General features: G+C 40.4%; 1 protein-coding gene across 1 annotated transcript in view; it reads left to right on the top strand.

Annotated features, from left to right (window-relative positions):
• LOC110455684 overlaps positions 1-20,788 on the top strand; it is a gene marked incomplete at its 3' end in the record, with an annotated part of 32,068 nt that overhangs the window by 5,182 nt on the left and 6,098 nt on the right. The window contains exon 4 of the mRNA XM_021505964.1: positions 2,544-2,595. Within this exon, the coding sequence (XP_021361639.1) occupies positions 2,544-2,595 (52 nt within the window). The remainder of the gene's footprint in view (positions 1-2,543; positions 2,596-20,788) is intronic.

Genomic DNA, 20,788 nt, shown 5'->3' with positions numbered 1-20,788 from the left:
TTGATATTTCCGACGCGTTGTTCTCTAAATAGAACCGGAAGATAGTCATGGTTACGTAATCGCGACACAGGTATAGCTGTACTCCCCTACCAGTTTTGGCTTATAATTGGAGATGTAAACGGTATTTTGCAGAACATGGCATACCTTTGGAATAAATAAGAGTCAAGGGTCGTTCTGAATGAACTTCTAATCCAAACTACCATCAGTTATGAAATAGTAGGATTGTGGAAAATCACATACAAAAATTGAAAATTATTTACAAACTAAAACTGTAATTGTAACCATAAGAGGCAGTAAATAAAGTTCGTATAATGTTTTATTGGTAAATCAGCATCATTAAATCAATATTTTCAATTTACAAATTCTTCTTTGCACAGCATGCACATTCCTTGTGACTTTTTCCCTCAAGTGTCCCGATTTGGGTACTGTGACGTTAAGCTGTGATTTGGGTACTGTGACGTTAAGCTGTGATTTGAAACTAAAGAAAGTGTCCGACCTGTTAAGACTCTGGCTGCCATTTCTTTCTTTTTTTAAAATGGGAGTCGTGGCGGCCTTACTGGATCGGCCCAAGCAAAAACTTTGCTCATGAGTCGATCATTCCTACTAAGTTTCAATTTTATCGGTCCAGAGGACCTGTACTATAAGTTTGAAATAATAATTTTCAAAATAGCGGCCGTAGCGACCATATTGGATTTCTGATCGACCCGAAAAATAAAAACACTTTGTCAGGTCTATAGGTCGATCATTCCTACCAAGTTTAAGTTAAATCGGCCTAGTAGAACTTGATTTTAGGTTTGATTTTTTTTTTTTTCAAAATGGCGGCCGTGGCGGCAAGATTGGATTTCTGATCGACCCGAAAAATAACAACACTCTGTCTGGTAGATGTCAGTAACAATCAATGAAATCCCTTCTACGGTATTTCAGCTTAAGTTGAAAATGTAAAATGTTAACGGACGACGCATGGCGCACGACGGACGACGCACACCGCACGACGACGGACGAAGACGGATAGCAAAAGGTCACTTGAGCTAAAGGCCTCCTCATACATAGACGAAAAAAACCGACGTCAACTTGCGTGTACTGGCGAATAGGACTTGCGTAAAATTCGTTCCCATTAGTATATGTACGTTGTACATCGTTGGTCTGTTCGTATGGATGCGTTTGTGAGCTTTTGTGTGCGTTGCGATTTTGAGCATGTTGAAAAATTTGTGGCGAATAAAAGTTCCGTCTATCATTCGTTAAAAATTGTTTCAATGCGTTAACCAATCGGAAAGTCTTCGCATAGCGTTCGTCAACTGGCGTTAGAGGTCGCAAGTTATCAGGTCGTGATCAGCTAATTTGCATATCAAGCGATCGTGGACGATCCCATGACGAATCTTTGCTATAGTTTGCGAACTTGTACGTTATGAAGCGAATAATTACGTATTGTAGTCAATTGAATCCGAAATTTCATGACGAATGAAAGCGAATTGTAACGATTGGTTGACGTTCAAAAACGAACGGCTACGTTTGCATACGAGTCATTACGAAGGGTAACTACGACAAACGAATCCACGCGAATCATAACGCATCTACATTTCTTGAGTATCTCAACAGTTTTGTGTAGTTCTTGAATTTCATATATAAAAGGAGGAGGCTAAATATCAAGTTTATTAGTTATTCCTTCATCAAAATGGAAGATACACAACGCCTGAGCCTGCAGTATGTGGCTGCTATGGCCCACCAAGAAGTCTTCCAGCAACAATTAAACATCCACCAGTTCACCAGAGGCCGATTGATGTGGAGAAGAAGAGCCAGAGCACGTCGCATCTGGAGAAGACCATGGCTGCATCCCCGAGAGACGGCGCCAGTTTGGCATCTATGATCAGCTCATGGTTGAGCTCAGAAGAGAAGATCCTAGAACTTTCAAGAAATTCCTCCGCATGCCAACTGAAAAGTATGATGAAATATTTGAGAGAGTCCGTCATCGCCTCTGGAAACAACACACCTGGTACAGGCAGGATCGAGTTGGAGTAACGGCCGGATGTGGAAATACCCTTTTGGAAAGCTTCGGACGGCTTCGGAAGCAGGCGAAAAGTTGCGCTTCGGTTCGCATGTTTGCGCATCTAATCGCTAACGGAAAGAACAAAGATTGTTTGCGCGACCCAACGCATTCTAGCGAATAACAGTAACCGTTCGTCAAACTTCGTAAATCATTCGCAACAAATAGTTCCCCTACGTTTACCTTTCGTTATATTTCAAATTATGTAACACAAACAGTTTCGAACAAATTCGCCGGAATTGACAAATTTACCCAATTCGCCAGGCTGCGTTTAATGGATTCACCTATGTATGAGGAGGCTTTAAAGCTCTGGTGACCTAAAAAAATACCATAGGACGGAATAAAAAGGAGACCAAAAAACACTACTTAAGGACCTTCGAACGTTACTTGATGCAATGATATGGGTTTGCTTCTTTTTATCATCAAAAGAAATTTTAGTAATTATTTTGACCCGTTGTTGAATGCACAGTATCAATTACAGTGAATTTTGATTTTGTTTCAGTTTATGTTTCCTAGTAGGGTTATTGACATCATGAGTAAATACGAAGATTCTGGTAAGTTTCTATTTTACTATGTTTGTTTTGAATTTGGATATTTTAAACTCAATTGGTTTGATTCTATCAATAAGATCAACTTTAAATATTAATATTTAAGAGCGTCATTGTGCTCATTAAACACATTCCTTTCATAATACCTGTTACTAATACCATGTGTTGTGACAGACGAGCAGTGTTACTTATACCATGTGTTGTGACAGACGAGCAGTGCTACTAATACCATGTGTTGTGACAGAAGAGCAGTGCTTCTAATACCATGTATTGTGACAGACGAGCAGTGCTACTAATACCATGTGTTGTGACAGACGAGCAGTTTTACTAATACCATGTATTGTGACAGACGAGCAGTGTTATTAATACAATGTGTTGTGACAGACGAGCAGTGTTACTTATACCATGTGTTGTGACAGACGAGCAATGTTATTAATACCATGTGTTGTGACAGACGAACAGTTTAACTCATACCGTGTGTTGTGACAGACGAGCAATGTAACTTATACCATGTGTTGTGACAGACGAGCAATGTTATTAATACCATGTGTTGTGACAGACGAGCAGTGTTATTTATACCATGTGTTGTGACAGACGAGCAATGTTATTAATACCATGTGTTGTGACAGACGAACAGTTTAACTCATACCGTGTGTTGGGACAGACGAGCAATGTAACTCATACCGTGTGTGGTGACAGACGAGCAATGTTACTCATACCATGTGTTGTGACAAATGAGCAATGTTACTAATATCATTTGTTGTGACAGACGAGCAGTGTTACTCATATCGTGTATTGTGACAGACGAGCAATGTTACTCATACCATGTGTTGTGACAGACGAGAAGTGCTACTTATAGCATTTGTTGTGACAGACAAGCAGTATTATTAATACCATTTGTTGTGACAGACGAGCAGTGTTATTTATACCATGTGTTGTGACAGACGAAAAGTGTTGCTAATACCATGTGTTGTGACAGACGAGCGTTTTTATTTATACCATTTGTTGTGACAGACGCGCAGTGTTACCTATACCATGTGTTGTGACAAAAGAGCAGTGTTACTCGTACCATGTGTTGTGACAGACGAGCAATGTTACTAATACCATGTGTTGTGACAAAAGAGCGGTGTTACTCATACCATGTGTTGTGACAGACGAGCAATGTTATTAATACCATATGTTGTGACAGACGAGCAGTGTTACTAATACCATGTGTTGTGACAGACGAGCAATGTTACATATACCGTGTGTTGTGACAGACGAGCAGTGTTACTAATACCATGTGTTGTGACAGACGAGCGTTTTAATTTATATCATTTGTTGTGACATACAAGCAGTTTTATTAATACCATTTGTTGTGACAGACGTGCGGTGTTACTTATACCATGTGTTGTGACAGACGAGCAATGTTGCATATACCGTGTGTTGTGACAGACGAGCAGTGTTACTAAGACCATGTGTTGTGACAGACGAGCAATGTTATTAATACCATATGTTGTGACAGACGAGCAGTGTTACTTATACCATTTGTTGTGACAGACGAGCAGTGTTATTAATACCGTGTGTTGTGACAGACGCGCAGTGTTACCTATACCATGTGTTGTGACAAAAGAGCAGTGTTACTCATACCATGTGTTGTGACAGACGAGCATTGCTACTAATACCATGTGTTGTGACAGACTAGCAGTGCTACTAATATCATGTGTTGTGACAGACGAGCAGTTTTACTAATACCATGTGTTGTGAAAGAAATGGACTGTTACTAATACCATGTGTTGTGACAGACGAGCAGTGCTACTAATACCATGTGTTGTGACAGACTAATACCATGTGTTGTGACAGACGAGCAGATTTACTAATACCATGTGTTGTGAAAGACATGGACTGTTTCTAATACCATGTGTTGTGACAGACGAGCATTGCTACTAATACCATGTGTTGTGACAGACTAATACCATGTGTTGTGACAGACGAGCAGGTTTACTAATACCATGTGTTGTGAAAGAAATGGAGTGTTACTAATACCATGTGTTGTGATAGACGAGCAGTGTTATTTATACCATGTGTTGTGACAGACGAGCAGTGTTGCTTATAGCATTTGTTGTGACAGACGAGGAGTGTTACTTATACCATGTGTTGTGACAGACGAGCAGTGTTACTCATATCGTGTATTGTGACAGACGAGCAATTTTACTCATAATACCATGTGTTGTGATATACGAACAATACCATGTGTTGTGATAGACGAGCAGTGTTATTTATCCCATGTGTTGTGACAGACTAATACCATGTGTTGGGACAGACGAGCGTTTTTATTTATATTGTATTGTGACAGACGAGCGGTTTTATTTATATCATTTGTTGTGACAAACAAGCAGTTTTATTAATACCATTTGTTGTGACAGACGAGGAGTTTTACTTATACCATGTTTGGTGACAGACGAGCAGTGCGACTAATACCATGTGTTGGGACAGACGAGCAGTGTTGCTTATAGCATTGTTGTGACAGACGAGGAGTTTTACTTATACCATGTTTTGTGCCAGACGAGCAGTGCTACTAGTACCATGTGTTTTGACAGAAGAGCAGTGCTTCCAATACCATGTATTGTGACAAACGAGCAGTGTTACTAAGCCCATGTGTTGTGAAAGAAATGTACTGTTACTAATACCATGTGTTTTGACAGAAGAGCAGTGCTTCTAAGACGCGCAGTGTTACCTATACCATGTGTTGTGACAAGCGAGATACCATGTGTTGTGACAGACGGGCAATTTTACTCATACCATGTGTTGTGACAAATGAGCAATGTTACTTATACCATGTTTTGTGCCAGACGAGCAGTGCTACTTATACCATGTGTTGTGACAGACGAGCAGTGTTACTTATACCATGTTTTGTGACAGACGAGCAGTGCTACTAATACCATGTGTTTTGACAGAAGAGCAGTGCTTCTAATACCATGTATTGTGACAGACGAGCAGTGCTACTAATACCATGTGTTGTGACAAGCGAGCAGTTTTACTAATACCATGTATTGTGACAAACGAGCAGTGTTACTAATACAATGTGGTGTGATAGACGAGCAGTGTTACTTATACCATTTGTTGTGACAAAAGAGCAGTGGTATTAATACCGTGTGTTGTGACAGACGCGCAGTGTTACTTATAGCATTTGTTGTGACAGACGAGCAGGGTTACCTTTACCATGTGTTGTGACAAAAGAGCAGTGTTACTCATACCATGTTTTGTGACAAAAGAGCAGTGTTACTAATACCATGTGTTGTGACAGACGAGCGTTTTTATTTATATCATTTGTTGTGACAAACAAGCAGTTTTATTAATACCATTTGTTGTTACAGACGTGCGGTGTTACTTATTCCGTGTGTTGTGACAGACGAGAAGTGCTACTTATAGCATTTGTTGTGACAGACAAGCAGTATTATTAATACCATTTGTTGTGACAGACGAGCGTTGTTACTTATACCATTTATTGTGACAGACGAGCGGTGTTACTTATACCATTTGTTGTGACAGACGAGCAGTGTTATTTATACCATGTGTTGTGACAGACGAGCAGTGTTACTAATACCATGTGTTGTGACAGACGAGCGTTGTTACTTATGCCATTTATTGTGACAGACGAGCGGTGTTACTTATCCCATTTGTTGTGACAGACGAGCAGTGTTATTTATACCATGTGTTGTGACAGACGAGCAGTGCTTCTAATGCCATGTATTGTGACAGACGAGCGGTGCTACTAATGCCATGTGTTGTGACAGACGAGCAGTTTTACTAATACCATGTGTTGTGAAAGACATGAACTGTTACTAATACCATGTGTTGTGACAGACAAGCAGTGCTACTAATACCATGTGTTGTGACAGACGAGCAGTGCTACTAATACCATGTGTTGTGACAGACGAGCAGCGTTACTTATAGCATTTGTTGTGACAGACGAGGAGTGTTACTGATACCATGTGTTGTGACAGACGAGCGGTGCTAGTCATACCAATACCATGTGTTGTGACAGACGAGCAGTGTTATTTATACCATGTGTTGTGTCAGACGAGCAGTGGTAGTTATAGCATTTGTTGTGACAGACGAGGAGTGTTACTAATACCATGTGTTGTGACAGACGAGCGGTGCTAGTCATACCATTCGTTGTGACAGACGATCAGTTTTACTAATACCATGTGTTGTGACAGACGAGCAGTGTTACTCAGACCCTACTTATAGCATTTGTTGTGACACACGAGGAGTGTTACTAATCCCATGTGTTATGAAAGACATGGACTGTTACTAAGACAAGCAGTTTTATTAATACCATTTGTTTTGACAGGGGTGGGGGTTACTTATACCATGTGCTGTGATAGACGAACAGTGTTACTAATCCCATGTGTTGTGACAGACAAGCAGTTTTATTAATACCATTTGTTTTGACAGAGGTGGGGGTTACTTATACCATGTGTTGTGATATACGAACAGTGTTACTTATACCATGTGTTGTGATAGACGAACAGTGTTACTAATACCATGTGTTATGAAAGACATGTACTGTTACTAATACCATGTGTTGTTACAGACGAGCTGTGTTATTTATACCATGTGTTGTGACAGACGAGCAGTGTTACATATAGCATTTGTTGTGACAGACGAGGAGTGTTACTAATACCATGTGTTGTGACAGACGAGCAGTGCTAGTCATACCATTTGCTGTGTCAGACGAGCAGTTTTACTAATACCATTTGTTGTGACAGACGAGCAGTTTTACTAATACCATGTGTTGTGACAGACGAGCAGTGCTAGTCATACCATTTGCTGTGTCAGACGAGCAGCTTTACTAATACCATTTGTTGTGACAGACGAGCAGTGTTACTCAGACCTTGTGTTGTGACAGACGAGCAATTTTACTCATACCTTGTGTTGGGACAGACGAGCAGTGTTATTTATACCATGTGTTGTGACAGACGAGCAGTGTTACTAATACCATGTGGTGTGACAGACGAGCGGTTTTATTTATACCATTTGTTGTGACAGACGCGCAGTGTTACATATACCATGTGTTGGGACAAAAGAGCAGTGTTACTCATACCATGTGTTGTGACAGACGAGCAACGTACTAATACCATGTGTTGTGACAGACGAGCAGTGTTATTAATACCATGTGTTGTGACAGACGAGCGTTTTTATTTATATCATTTGTTGTGAAAGACAAGCAGTTTTATTAATACCATTTGTTTTGACAGACGTGGGTGTTACTTAAACCATGTGTTGTGATAGACGAACTGTGTTACTTATACCATGTGTTGTGACAGACGAGCAGTGTTACGTATACCATGTGTTGTGACAGACAAGCAGTGCTACTAATACCATGTGTTTTGACAGACATGGAGTGTTACTAATACCATGTGTTGTGACAGACGAGCAGTGTTATTTATACCATGTGTTTTGACAGACGAGCAGTGTTACTTATAGCATTTGTTGTGACAGACGAGGAGTGTTACTAATACCATGTGTTGTGACAGACGAGCAGTGCTACTAATACCATGTATTTTGACAGACATGGAGTGCTACTAATACCATGTGTTGTGACAGACGAGCAGTGCTACTAATACCATGTGTTGTGACAGACGAGCAGTGTTACTCAGACCTTGTGTTGTGACAGACGAGCAATTTTACTCATACCATGTGTTGGGACAGACGAGCAGTGTTACTCATATCGTGTATTGGGACAGACGAGCAATGATACTCATACCATGTGTTGTGACAAATGAGCAATGTACTAATATCATGAGTTGTGACAGACGAGCAGTGTTACTCAGACCTTGTGTTGTGACAGGCGAGCAATTTTACTCATACCATGTGTTGGGACAGACGAGCAGTGTTACTCATATCGTGTATTGGGACAGACGAGCAATGATACTCATACCATGTGTTGTGACAAATGAGCAATGTACTAATTTCATGTGTTGTGACAGACGAGCAGTGTTATTAATACCGTGTGTTGTGACAGACACAGACGAGCAGTGTTACTCATATCGTGTATTGGGACAGACGAGCAATGATACTCATACCATGTGTTGTGACAAATGAGCAGTGCTACTCATACCATTTGTTGTGCCAGACGAGCAGTGTAACTTATACGATGTATTGTGACAGACGAGCAGTTTTACTATTACCATTGTGACAGACGAGCAGTGTTACTCAGACCTTGTGTTGTGACAGGCGAGCAATTTTACTCATACCATGTGTTGGGACAGACGAGCAGTGTTACTCATATCGTGTATTGTGACAGACGAGCAATGTTACTCATACCATGTGTTGTGACAGACGAGCAATTTTACTCATACCATGTGTTGGGACAGACGAGCAGTGTTACTCATATCGTGTATTGGGACAGACGAGCAATGATACTCATACCATGTGTTGTGACAAATGAGCAGTGTTGCTAATACCATGTGTTGTGACAGACGAGCAGTGTTATTTATACCATGTGTTTTGACAGAAGAGCAGTGTTACTTATAGCATTTGTTGTGACAGACGAGGAGAGTTACTAATACCATGTGTTGTGACAGACGAGAAGTGTTATTTATACCATGTGTTGTGACAGACGAGAAGTTTTACTAATACCATGTGTTGTGACAGACGAGCAATGTTATTAATACCATGTGTTGTGACATACGAACAGTGCTTCTAATACCATGTATTGTGACAGACGAGCAGTGCTACTAATACCATGTATTACTTATACCATGTGTTGTGACAGACGAGCAATGTTACTAATACCATGTGTTGTGACAGACGAGCGGTGCTACTAATACCATGTGTTGTGACAGACGGGCAGGGCTACTAATACCATGTATTTTGACAGACATGGAGTGCTACTAATCCCATGTGTTGTGACAGACGAGCAGTGCTAGTCATACCATTTGTTGTGACAGACGATCAGTTTTACTAATACCATGTGTTGTGACAGTCGAAAAGTGTTACTAATACAATGTGTTGTGACAGACGAGCAGTGCTACTCATACCATTTGTTGTGCCAGACGAGCAGTGTATCTTATACGATGTATTGTGACAGACGAGCAGTTTTACTATTACCATGTGTTGCGACAGACGAGCAATGTTACTTATACCATGTGTTGTGACAGAGGAGCAATGTTACTAATACCATGTGTTGTGACAGACGAGCGTTTTTATTTATATCATTTATTGTGACAGACAAGCAGTTTTATTAATACCATTTGTTGTGACAGACATGCGGTGTTACTTATACCATGTGTTGTGACAGACGAACAGCGTTACTTTTACCGAGTGTTGTGACAGACGAGCAGTGTTACTTATACCATTTGCTGTGAAAGACGAGCAGTGTTACTAATAACATGTGTTGTGACAGTCGAGCAGTGTTACTTATACCGTGTGTTGTGACAGACGAGCAGTATTATTAATACCATTTGTTGTGACAGACGAGCGGTGTTACTTATAGCATTTGTTGTGACAGACGAGCAGTGTTATTAATACCATGTGTTGTGACAGACGAGCAGTTTTACTAATACCATGTGTTGTGACAGACGAACAGTGTTACTTTTACCGAGTCTTGTGACAGACGAGCAGTGTTACTTATACCATTTGCTGTGAGAGACGAGCAGTGTTACTAATAACATGTGTTATGACAGTCGAGCAGTGTTACTTATACCGTGTGTTGCGACAGACGAGCAGTATTATTAATACCATTTGTTGTGACAGACGAGCGGTTTTACTTATAGCATTTGTTGTGACAGACGAGCAGTGTTACTTATGCCGTGTGTTGTGACAGATGAGCAGTGTTACTTATACCATTTGCTGTGAGAGACGAGCAGTGTTACTAATAACATGTGTTGTGACAGGCGAGCAGGGTTACCTATACCGCGGGTTGTGACAGACGAGCAGTATTATTAATACCATTTGTTGTGACAGACGAGCTGTGTTACTTATAGCATTTGTTGTGACAGACGAGGAGTGTTACTAATACCATGTGTTGTGACAGAGTTGTGACAAATGAGCAATGTTACTAATACCATGTGTTGTGACATACGAACAGTGCTTCTAATACCATGTATTGTGACAGACAAGCAGTTTTATTAATACCATTTGTTGTGACAGACATGAGGTGTTACTAATACCATGTGTTGTGACAGAGTTGTGACAAATGAGCAATGTTACTAATACCATGTGTTGTGACAGACGAGCGTTTTTATTTATATCATTTATTGTGACAGACAAGCAGGTTTATTAATACCATTTGTTGTGACAGACATGCGGTGTTACTAATACCATGTGTTGTGACAGACGAACAGTGTTACTTTTACCGAGTGTTGTGACAGATGAGCAGTGTTACTTATACCATTTGCTGTGAGAGACGAGCAGTGTTACTAATAACATGTGTTGTGACAGTCGAGCAGTGTTACTTATACCGTGTGTTGTGACAGACGAGCAGTGTTACTAAGACCTTGTGTTGTGACAGACGGGCAATTTTACTCATAGTTGTGAAAGACATGAACTGTTACTAATACCATGTGTTGTGACAGACGAACATTGTTACTTTTACCGAGTGTTGTGACAGATGAGCAGTGTTACTTATACCATATGCTGTGAGAGACGAGCAGTGTTACTAATACCATGTGTTGTTACAGACGAGCAGTGCTAGTCATACCATTTGTTGTGACAGACGAGCAGTTTTACAAATACCGTTTGTTGTGACAGACGAGCAGTGTTACTCAGACCTTGTGTTGTGACAGACGGGCAATTTTACTCATACCATGTGTTGGGACAGACGAGCAGTGTTTTTTATACCATGTGTTGTGACAGACGAGCAGTGTTACTTATACCATGTGTTGTGACAGACGAGCAGTGTTACTTATACCGTGTGTTGTGACAGACGAGCAGTGTTACTTATACCGTGTGTTGTGACAGATGAGCAGTACAGTCGAGCAGTGTTACTTATACCGTGTGTTGTGACAGACGAGCAGTGTTACTTATACCGTGTGTTGTGACAGACGAGCAGTGCTACTTATACCATGTGTTGTGACATACGAGCAGTGCTACTAATACCATGTGTTTTGACAGAAGAGCAGTGCTTCTAATACCATGTATTGTGACAGAAGAGCAATGCTACTAATACCATGTGTTGTGATAGACGAGCAGTTTTACTAATACCATGTATTGTGACAAACGAGCAGTGTTACTCATACAAAGTGTTGTGATAGACGACCAGTGTTACTTATACCAAGTGTTGTGACAGACGAGCAGTGTTGCTAATACCATGTGTTGTGACAGACGAGCAGTGTTACTAATACCATGTGTTGTGGCAGAGGAACAGTTTAACTAATATCGTGTGTTGTGACAGACGACCAATGTTACTCATACCGTGTGTTGTGACAGCCGAGCAATGTTACTCATACCATCTGTTGTGACAAATGAACAATGTTACTAATACCGTGTGTTGTGACAGACGAGCAGTGTTACTCATACCGTGTGTTGTGACAGACGAGCAATGTTACTCATACCGTGTATTGCGACAGACGAGCAATGTTACTCATACCATGTGTTGTGACAAATGAGCAATGTACTAATATCATGTGTTGTGACAGACGAGCAGCGTTACTCATATCGTGTATTGTGACAGACGAGCAATGTTACTCATATCATGTGTTGTGACAAATGAGCAGTTTTGCTAATACCATGTGTTGTGACAGACGAGCAGTGTTACTTATACCATTTGTTGTGACAAAAGAGCAGTGTAATTAATACCGTGTGTTGTGACAGACGAGCAGTGTTACCTATACCATGTGTTGTGACAAAAGAGCAGTGTTACTCATACCATGTGTTGTAACAGACGAGCAACGTACTAATACCATGTGTTGTGATAGACGAGCGTTTTTATTTATATCATTTGTTGTGACAGACAAGCAGTTTTATTAATACCATTTATTTGGCCAGACGTGGGTGTTACTTATACCATTTGTTGTGACAGACGAGCAGTGTTATTAATACCGTGTGTTGTGACAGACGCGCAGTGTTACCTATATCATGTGTTGTGACAAAAGAGCAGTGCTACTCATACCATGTGTTGTGACAGACGAGCAATGTTACTAATACCATGTGTTGTGACCTACGAGCAATGCTTCTAATACCATGTATTGTGACAGACGAGCAGTGCTACTAATGCCATGTGTTGTGACAGACGAGCAGTTTTACTAATACCATGTGTTATGAAAGACATGGACTGTTACTAATACCATGTGTTGTGACAGACGAGCAGTGTTACTTATAGCATTTGTTGTGACAGACGAGCAGTGCTAATAATACCATGTGTTGTGACACACGAGCAGTGCTACTAATACTATGTATTGTGACATACGAGCAGTGCTACTAATAGCATGTGTTGTGACAGACGAGCAGTTTTACTAATACCATGTGTTTTGACAGACGAAAAGTGTTACTAATACAAAGTGTTGTGACAGACGAGCAGTGCTACTCATACCATTTGTTGTGACAGACGAGCAGTGCTACTAATACCATGTGTTACATGCGGTGTAACTTATACCAAGAGTTGTGACAGACGAACAGACAGACGAGCAGTGTTACTCATTCCATTTGTTGTGACAGACATGCGGGGTAACTTATACCAAGTGTTGTGACAGACGAGTAGTGCTACTAATACCATGTGTTATGACATGTGTTGTGACAGACAAGCAGTTTTATTAATACCATTTGTTGTGACAGACATGCGGTGTAACTTATACCAAGTGTTGTGACAGACGAACAGTGTTACTTTTACCGAGTGTTGTAACAGACGAGCAGTGTTACTTATACCATTTGTTTTGAGAGACGAGCAGTGTTACTAATACCATGTGTTGTGACAGTCGAGCAGTGTTACTTATACCGTGTGTTGTGACAGACGAGCAGTGTTATTTATACCATGTGTTGTGACAGACAAGCAGTGTTACTCATACCATGTGTTGTGACAGACGAACAGTGTTACTTTTACCGTGTGTTGTGACAGACGAGCAATGTTACTCATACTATGTGTTGTGACAAATGAGCAATGTACTAAACTAATACCATGTGTTGTGACAGACGAGCAGTGTGACTTATATCATGTGTTGTGACAGACGAGCAGTGCTTCTAATACCATGTATTGTGACAGACGAGCAGTGCTACTAATACCATGTATTGTGACAAACGAGCAGTGTTACTCATACAAAGGGTTGTGATAGACGACCAGGGTTACTTATACCAAGTGTTGTGACAGACGAGCAGTGTTACCGAGCACTGTATCTTATACCATGTATTGTGACAGACGAGCAATGTTACTCATACCATGTGTTGTGACAGACGAACAGTGTTACTTTTACCGAGTGTTGTGACAGACGAGCAGTGTTACCGAGCACTGTATCTTATACCATGTATTGTGACAGACGAGCAGTGCTACTAATACCATGTGTTATGACATGTGTTGTGACAGACGAGCAGTGTTACCATGTGTTGTGACAGACGAGCAATGTTACTCATACTATGTGTTGTGACAAATGAGCAATGTACACAGACGAGCAGTGCTTCTAATACCATGTATTGTGACAGACGAGCAGTTTTACTAATACCATGTGTTGTGAAAGACATGGAGTGTTACTAATACCATGTCTTGTGACAGACGATTAGTGTTATTTATACCATGTGTTGTGACAGACGAGCAGTGTTACTCATACCATGTGTTGGGACAGACGAGCAATTTTACTCATACCATGTGTTGTGACAAATGAGCAGTGTTGCTAATACCATGTGTTGTGACAGACGAGCGTTTTTATTTATACCATGTGTTGTGAGAGACGTGCAGTGTTACCTATACCATGTGTTGTGACAAAAGAGCAGTGTTACTCATACCATGTGTTGTGACAGACGAGCAATGTTACTAATACCATGTGTTGTGACAGACGAGCAGTGTTACTTATACCATGTGTTGTGACAGACGAGCAGTGTTACTTATACCATGTGTTGTGTCAGACGAGCAGTGTTACTCATACCATGTGTTGGGACCGACGAGCAATTTTACTCATACCATGTGTTGTGACAAATGAGCAGTGTTGCTAATACCATGTGTTGTGACAGACGAGCGTTTTTATTTATACCATGTGTTGTGACAGACGTGCAGTGTTACCTATACCATGTGTTGTGACAAAAGAGCAGTGTTACTCATACCATGTGTTGTAACAGACGAGCAACGTACTAATACCATGTGTTGTGATAGACGAGCGTTTTTATTTATATCATTTGTTGTGACAGAAGAGCAGTGTTACTTATGCCATGTGTTGTGACAGACGAGCAGTGCAAGTAATACCATGTGTTGTGACAGAAGAGCAGTGCTTCTAATACCATGTATTGTGACAGAGGAGCAGTGCTACTAATACCATGTGTTATGACAGACGAGCAGTTTTACTAATACCATGTATTGTGACAAACGAGCAGTGTTACTAATACAAATGTGTTGTGATAGACGAGCAGTGTTATTTATACCATTTTTTGTGACAGACGAGCAGTGTTGCTAATACCATGTGTTGTGACAGACGAGCAGTGTTACTAATACCATGTGTTGTGACAGACGAACAGTTTAACTCAAACGTGTGTTGTGACAGACGACCAATGTTACTCATACCGTGTGTTGTGACAGACGAGCAATGTTACTCATACCGTGTGTTGTGACAGACGCGCAATGTTACTCATACCATGTGTTGTAACAGACGAGCAACGTACTAATACCATGTGTTGTACGGACGAGCAATGTTACTCATACCATGTGTTGTGACAAATGAGCAATGTACTAATATCATGTGTTGTGACGGACGAGCAATGTTACTCATACCGTATGTTGTGACAGACGAGCAATGTTACTCATACTATGTGTTGTGACAAATGAACAATGTTACATATACCGTGTGTTGTGACAGACGAGCAGTGTTACTAATACCATGTGTTGTGACAGACGAGCGTTTTTATTTATATCATTTGTTGTGACAGACAAGCAGTTTTATTAATACTATTTGTTTTGACAGACGTGGGTGTTACTTATATCATGTGTTTTGATAGACGAACAGTGTAACTTATACCATGTGTTGTGACAGACGAGCAGTGTTACTCATACCGTGTGTTGTGACAGACGAGCAATGTTACTCATACCATGTATTGTGACAGACGAGCAATGTTACTCATACTATGTGTTGTGACAAATGAGCAATGTACTAATATCATGTGTTGTGACAGACGAGCATTGTTACTCAGACCTTGTGTTTTGACAGACGAGCAATGTTACTCATACCATTTGTTGTGACAAATGAGCAGTGTTGCTAATACCATGTGTTGTGACAGACGAGCGTTGTTATTTATATCATTTGTTGTGACAGACAAGCAGTTTTATTATACCATGTGTTGTGACAAATGAGCAGTGTTGCTTATACGATGTATTGTTACTCAGACCTTGTGTTTTGACAGACGAGCAATGTTACTCATACTCTGTGTTGTGACAAATGAGCAATGTACTAAACTAATACCATGTGTTGTGACAGACGAGCAGTGTTACTAATAACATGTGTTGTGACAGACGAGCGTTGTTATTTATATCATTTGTTGTGACAGACAAGCAGTTTTATTAATACCATTTGTTGTGACAGACGTGCGGTGTTACTTATACAATGTGTTGTGACAGACGAACAGTGTTACTTATACCGTGTGTTGTGACAGACGAGCAGTGCTACTTATAGCATTTATTGTGACAGACAAGCAGTATTATTAATACCATTTGTTGTGACACACTAGCAGTGTTATTAATACCGTGTGTTGTGACAGACGCGCAGTGTTACCTATATCATGTGTTGTGACAAAAGAGCAGTGTTACTCATACCATGTGTTGTGACAGACGAGCAATGTTACTAATACCATGTGTTGTGACATACGAGCAGTGCTTCTAATACCATGTATTGTAACAGACGAGCAGTGCTACTAATACCATATGTTGTGACAGACGAGCAGCTTTACTAATACCATGTGTTGTGAAAGACATGGAGTTTTACTAATACCATGTGTTGTGACAGACGAGCAGTGTTATTTATACCATGTGTTGTGACAGAGGAGCAGTGTATCTTATACCCTGTATTGTGACAGACATGAGCAGTGTTGCTAATACCATGTGTTGTGACAGACGAACAGTGTTACTTATACCGTGTGTTGTGACAGACGAGCAGTGCTTCTAATACCATGTATTGTAACAGACGAGCAGTGCTACTAAATACCATGTGTTGTGACAGACGAGCAGTGTTATTTATACCATGTGTTGTGACAGACGAGCAGTGCTACTCATACCATGTGTTGTGACAGACGAGCATTGTTACTTATACCATGTGTTGTGACAGAGGAGCAGTGTATCTTATACCCTGTATTGTGACAGACGAGCAGTTTTACTAATACCATGTGTTGTGACAGACGAGCAGTGCTACTCATACCATGTGTTGTGACAGACGAGCAGTGTTACTAATACCATGTGCTGGGACAGACGAGCGTTTTTATTTATATCATTTATTGTGACAGACAAGCAGTTTTATTAATGCCATTTGTTGTGAGTTACTAATACCATGTATTGTGACAGACGAGCAGAGTTACTAATACCATGTGCTGTGACAGACGAGCGTTTTTATTTATACCATGTGTTGTGACAGACGAACAGTTTTAATTTTACCGTGTGTTGTGACAGACGAGCAATGTTAATCATACCATGTATTGTGACAGACGAGCAGTGTTACTAATACCATGTGCTGGGACAGACGAGCGTTTTTATTTATATCATGTGTTGTGACAGACAAGAAGTTTTATTAATACCAACTGTTGTGACAGACATGCGGTGTTACTTATACCAGGTGTTGTGACAGACGAGCAGTGTTACTTATACCATTTGTTGTGACAAAAGAGCAGTGTTATTAATACCGTGTGTTGGTTGTTATTTATATCATTTGTTGTGACAGACAAGCAGCTTTATTAATACCATTTGTTTTGACAGACGTGGGTGTTACTTATACCATGTGTACCGTGTGTTGTGACAGACGAGCAATGTTAATCATGTGTTGTGACAGACGAGCATTGTTACTTATACCATGTGTTGTGACAGAGGAGCAGTGTATCTTATACCCTGTGTTGTGACAGACGAGCATTGTTACTTATACCATGTGTTGTGACAGAGGAGCAGTGTTTCTTATACCCTGTATTGTGACAGACATGAGCAGTGTTGCTAATACCATGTGTTGTGACAGACGAGAAGTGTTACTAATACAATGTGTTGTGACAGACGAGCAGTGCTACTCATACCATGTGTTGTGACAAATGAGTGACAGACGAGCAGTGTTACTAATTCCATGTGTTGTGACAGACGAGCAGTTTTACTAATCCCATGCGTTGTGAAAGACATGGACTGTTCCTAATACCATGTATTGTGACAGACGAGCAGAGTTACTAATACCATGTGCTGTGACAGACGAGCGTTTTTATTTATACCATGTGTTGTGACAGACGAACAGTTTAACTCATACCGTGTGTTGTGACAGACGAGAAGTTTTAGTAATACCATTTGTTGTGACAGACAAGAAGTTTTATTAATACAATTTGTTGTGACAGACATGCGGTGTTACTTATACCATGTGTTGTGAAGAGACGAGCAGTGTTACTAATACCATGTGCTGGGACAGACGAGCGTTTTTATTTATATCATGTGTTGTGACAGACAAGAAGTTTTATTAATACCAACTGTTGTGACAGACATGCGGTGTTACTTATACCAGGTGTTGTGACAGACGAGCAGTGTTACTTATACCTACTATGTGTTGTGACAAATGAGCAATGTACTAATATCATGTGTTGTGACAGACGAGCGTTTTTATTTATACCATGTGTTGTGACAGACGAACAGTGTTAATTTTACCGTGTGTTGTGACAGACGAGCAATGTTACTCATACCATGAATTGTGACAGACGAGCAATGTTACTAATCGTGTGTTGTGACAGACGAGCAGTGTTACTCAGACCTTGTACAGACGAGCAGTGTTACTAATACCATGTGCTGGGACAGACGAGCGTTTTTATTTATATCATGTGTTGTGACAGACAAGAAGTTTTATTAATACCAACTGTTGTGACAGACATGCGGTGTTACTTATACCAGGTGTTGTGACAGACGAGCAGTGTTACTAATATTGTGACAGCCTAGCAATGTTACTCATACCATGTGTTGTGACAAATGAGTGACAGACGAGCAGTGTTACTAATACCATGTGCTGTGACAGACGAGCGTTTTCATTTATATCATTTGTTGTGACAGACAAGAAGGTTTATTAATACCATTTGTTGTGACAGACGTGCGGTGTTACTTATACCATGTGTTGTGATAGACGAACAGCAAGCAGTTTTATTAATACCATTTGTTTTGACAGACGTGGGTGTTACTTATACCATGTGTTGTTATAGACGAACAGTGTTACTTGTGTTTTGACAGACGAGCAATGTTACTCATACCATGAATTGTGACAGACGAGCAATGTTACTAATACCGTGTGTTGTGACAGACGAGCAGTGCTACTCATACCATGTGTTGTGACAAATGAGTGACAGACGAGCAGTGTTACTAATTCCATGTGCTGTGACAGACGAGCGTTTTTATTTATATCATGTGTTGTGACAGACAAGAAGTTTTATTAATACAATTTGTTGTGACAGACATGCGGTGTTACTTATACCAGGTGTTGTGACAGACGAGCAGTGTTACTCATACCTTGTGTTGTGACAGACGAGCAATGTTAATCATGTGTTGTGACAGACGAGCATTGCTACTAATACCATGTGTTGTGACAGACGAACAGTTTTAATTTTACCGTGTTGACCGACGAGCAGTTTTACTAATACCATGTGTTGTGAAAGACGAGCAGTGTTACTTATACCATTTGTTGTGACAAAAGAGCAACATGGACTGTTACTAATACCATGTATTGTGACAGACGAGCAGTGTTACTAATACCATGTGCTGTGACAGACGAGCGTTTTTATTTATATCATTTGTTGTGACAGACAAGCAGTTTTATTAATACCATTTGTTTTGACAGAAGTGGGTGTTACTTGTACCATGTGTTGTTATAGACGAACAGTGTTACTTATACCATGTGTTGTGACAGACGAGCAGTGTTACTAATACCATGTGTTGTGACAGACGAACAGTTTAACTCATACCGTGTGTTGTGACAGACGAGAAGTTTTAGTAATACCATTTGTTGTGACAGACAAGAAGTTTTATTAATACCATTTGTTGTGACAGACATGCGGTGTTACTTATCCCATGTGTTGTGACAGACGAACAGTGTAACTCATACCGTGTGTTGTGACAGACGAGAAGTTGTAGTAATACCATTTGTTGTGACAGACAAGAAGTTTTATTAATACCATTTGTTGTGACAGAACCTATACCATGTGTTGTGACAAAAGAGCAGTGTTACTCATACCATGTGTTGTGACAGACGAGCGTTTTTATTTATATCATTTGTTGTGACAGACAAGCAGTATTATTAATACCATTTGTTTTGACAGACGTGGGTGTTACTTATACCATGTGCTGTTATAGACGAACAGTGTTACTTATACCATGTGTTGTGACGGACGAGCAGTGTTACTAATACCATGTGTTGTGACAGACGAACAGTTTAACTCCTACCTTGTGTTGTGACAGACGAGCAGTTTTACTAATCCCATGCGTTGTGAAAGACATTGACTGTTACTCATACCATTTGTTGTGACAGACATGCGGTGTTAATTATACCATGTGTTGTGTCAGACGATCAGTGTTAATTTGACCATGTGTTGTGACAGGCGAGCAGTGTTACTAATACAATGTGTTGTGACAGACGAACAGTTTAACTCCTACCTTGTGTTGTGACAGACGAGCAGTGTTAAATACCATGTGTTGTGACAGCCGAGTGTTTTTATTTATATCAGTTGTTGTGACAGACAGGCAGTTTTACTAATACCATGCGTTGTGAGACAGACGAGCAGTGTTACTAATACCATGTGTTGTGACAGACGAGTGTTTTTATTTATATCATTTGTTGTGACAGACAGGCAGTTTTATTAATACCATTTGTTG

Source organism: Mizuhopecten yessoensis, unplaced genomic scaffold (assembly GCF_002113885.1).
Source record: "Mizuhopecten yessoensis strain PY_sf001 unplaced genomic scaffold, ASM211388v2 scaffold935, whole genome shotgun sequence".
Lineage (NCBI taxonomy): Eukaryota > Metazoa > Mollusca > Bivalvia > Pectinida > Pectinidae > Mizuhopecten > Mizuhopecten yessoensis.
The sequence above is the reverse complement of the archived record's forward strand: the minus strand, read 5'-3'. Positions and strand labels throughout refer to the sequence as shown.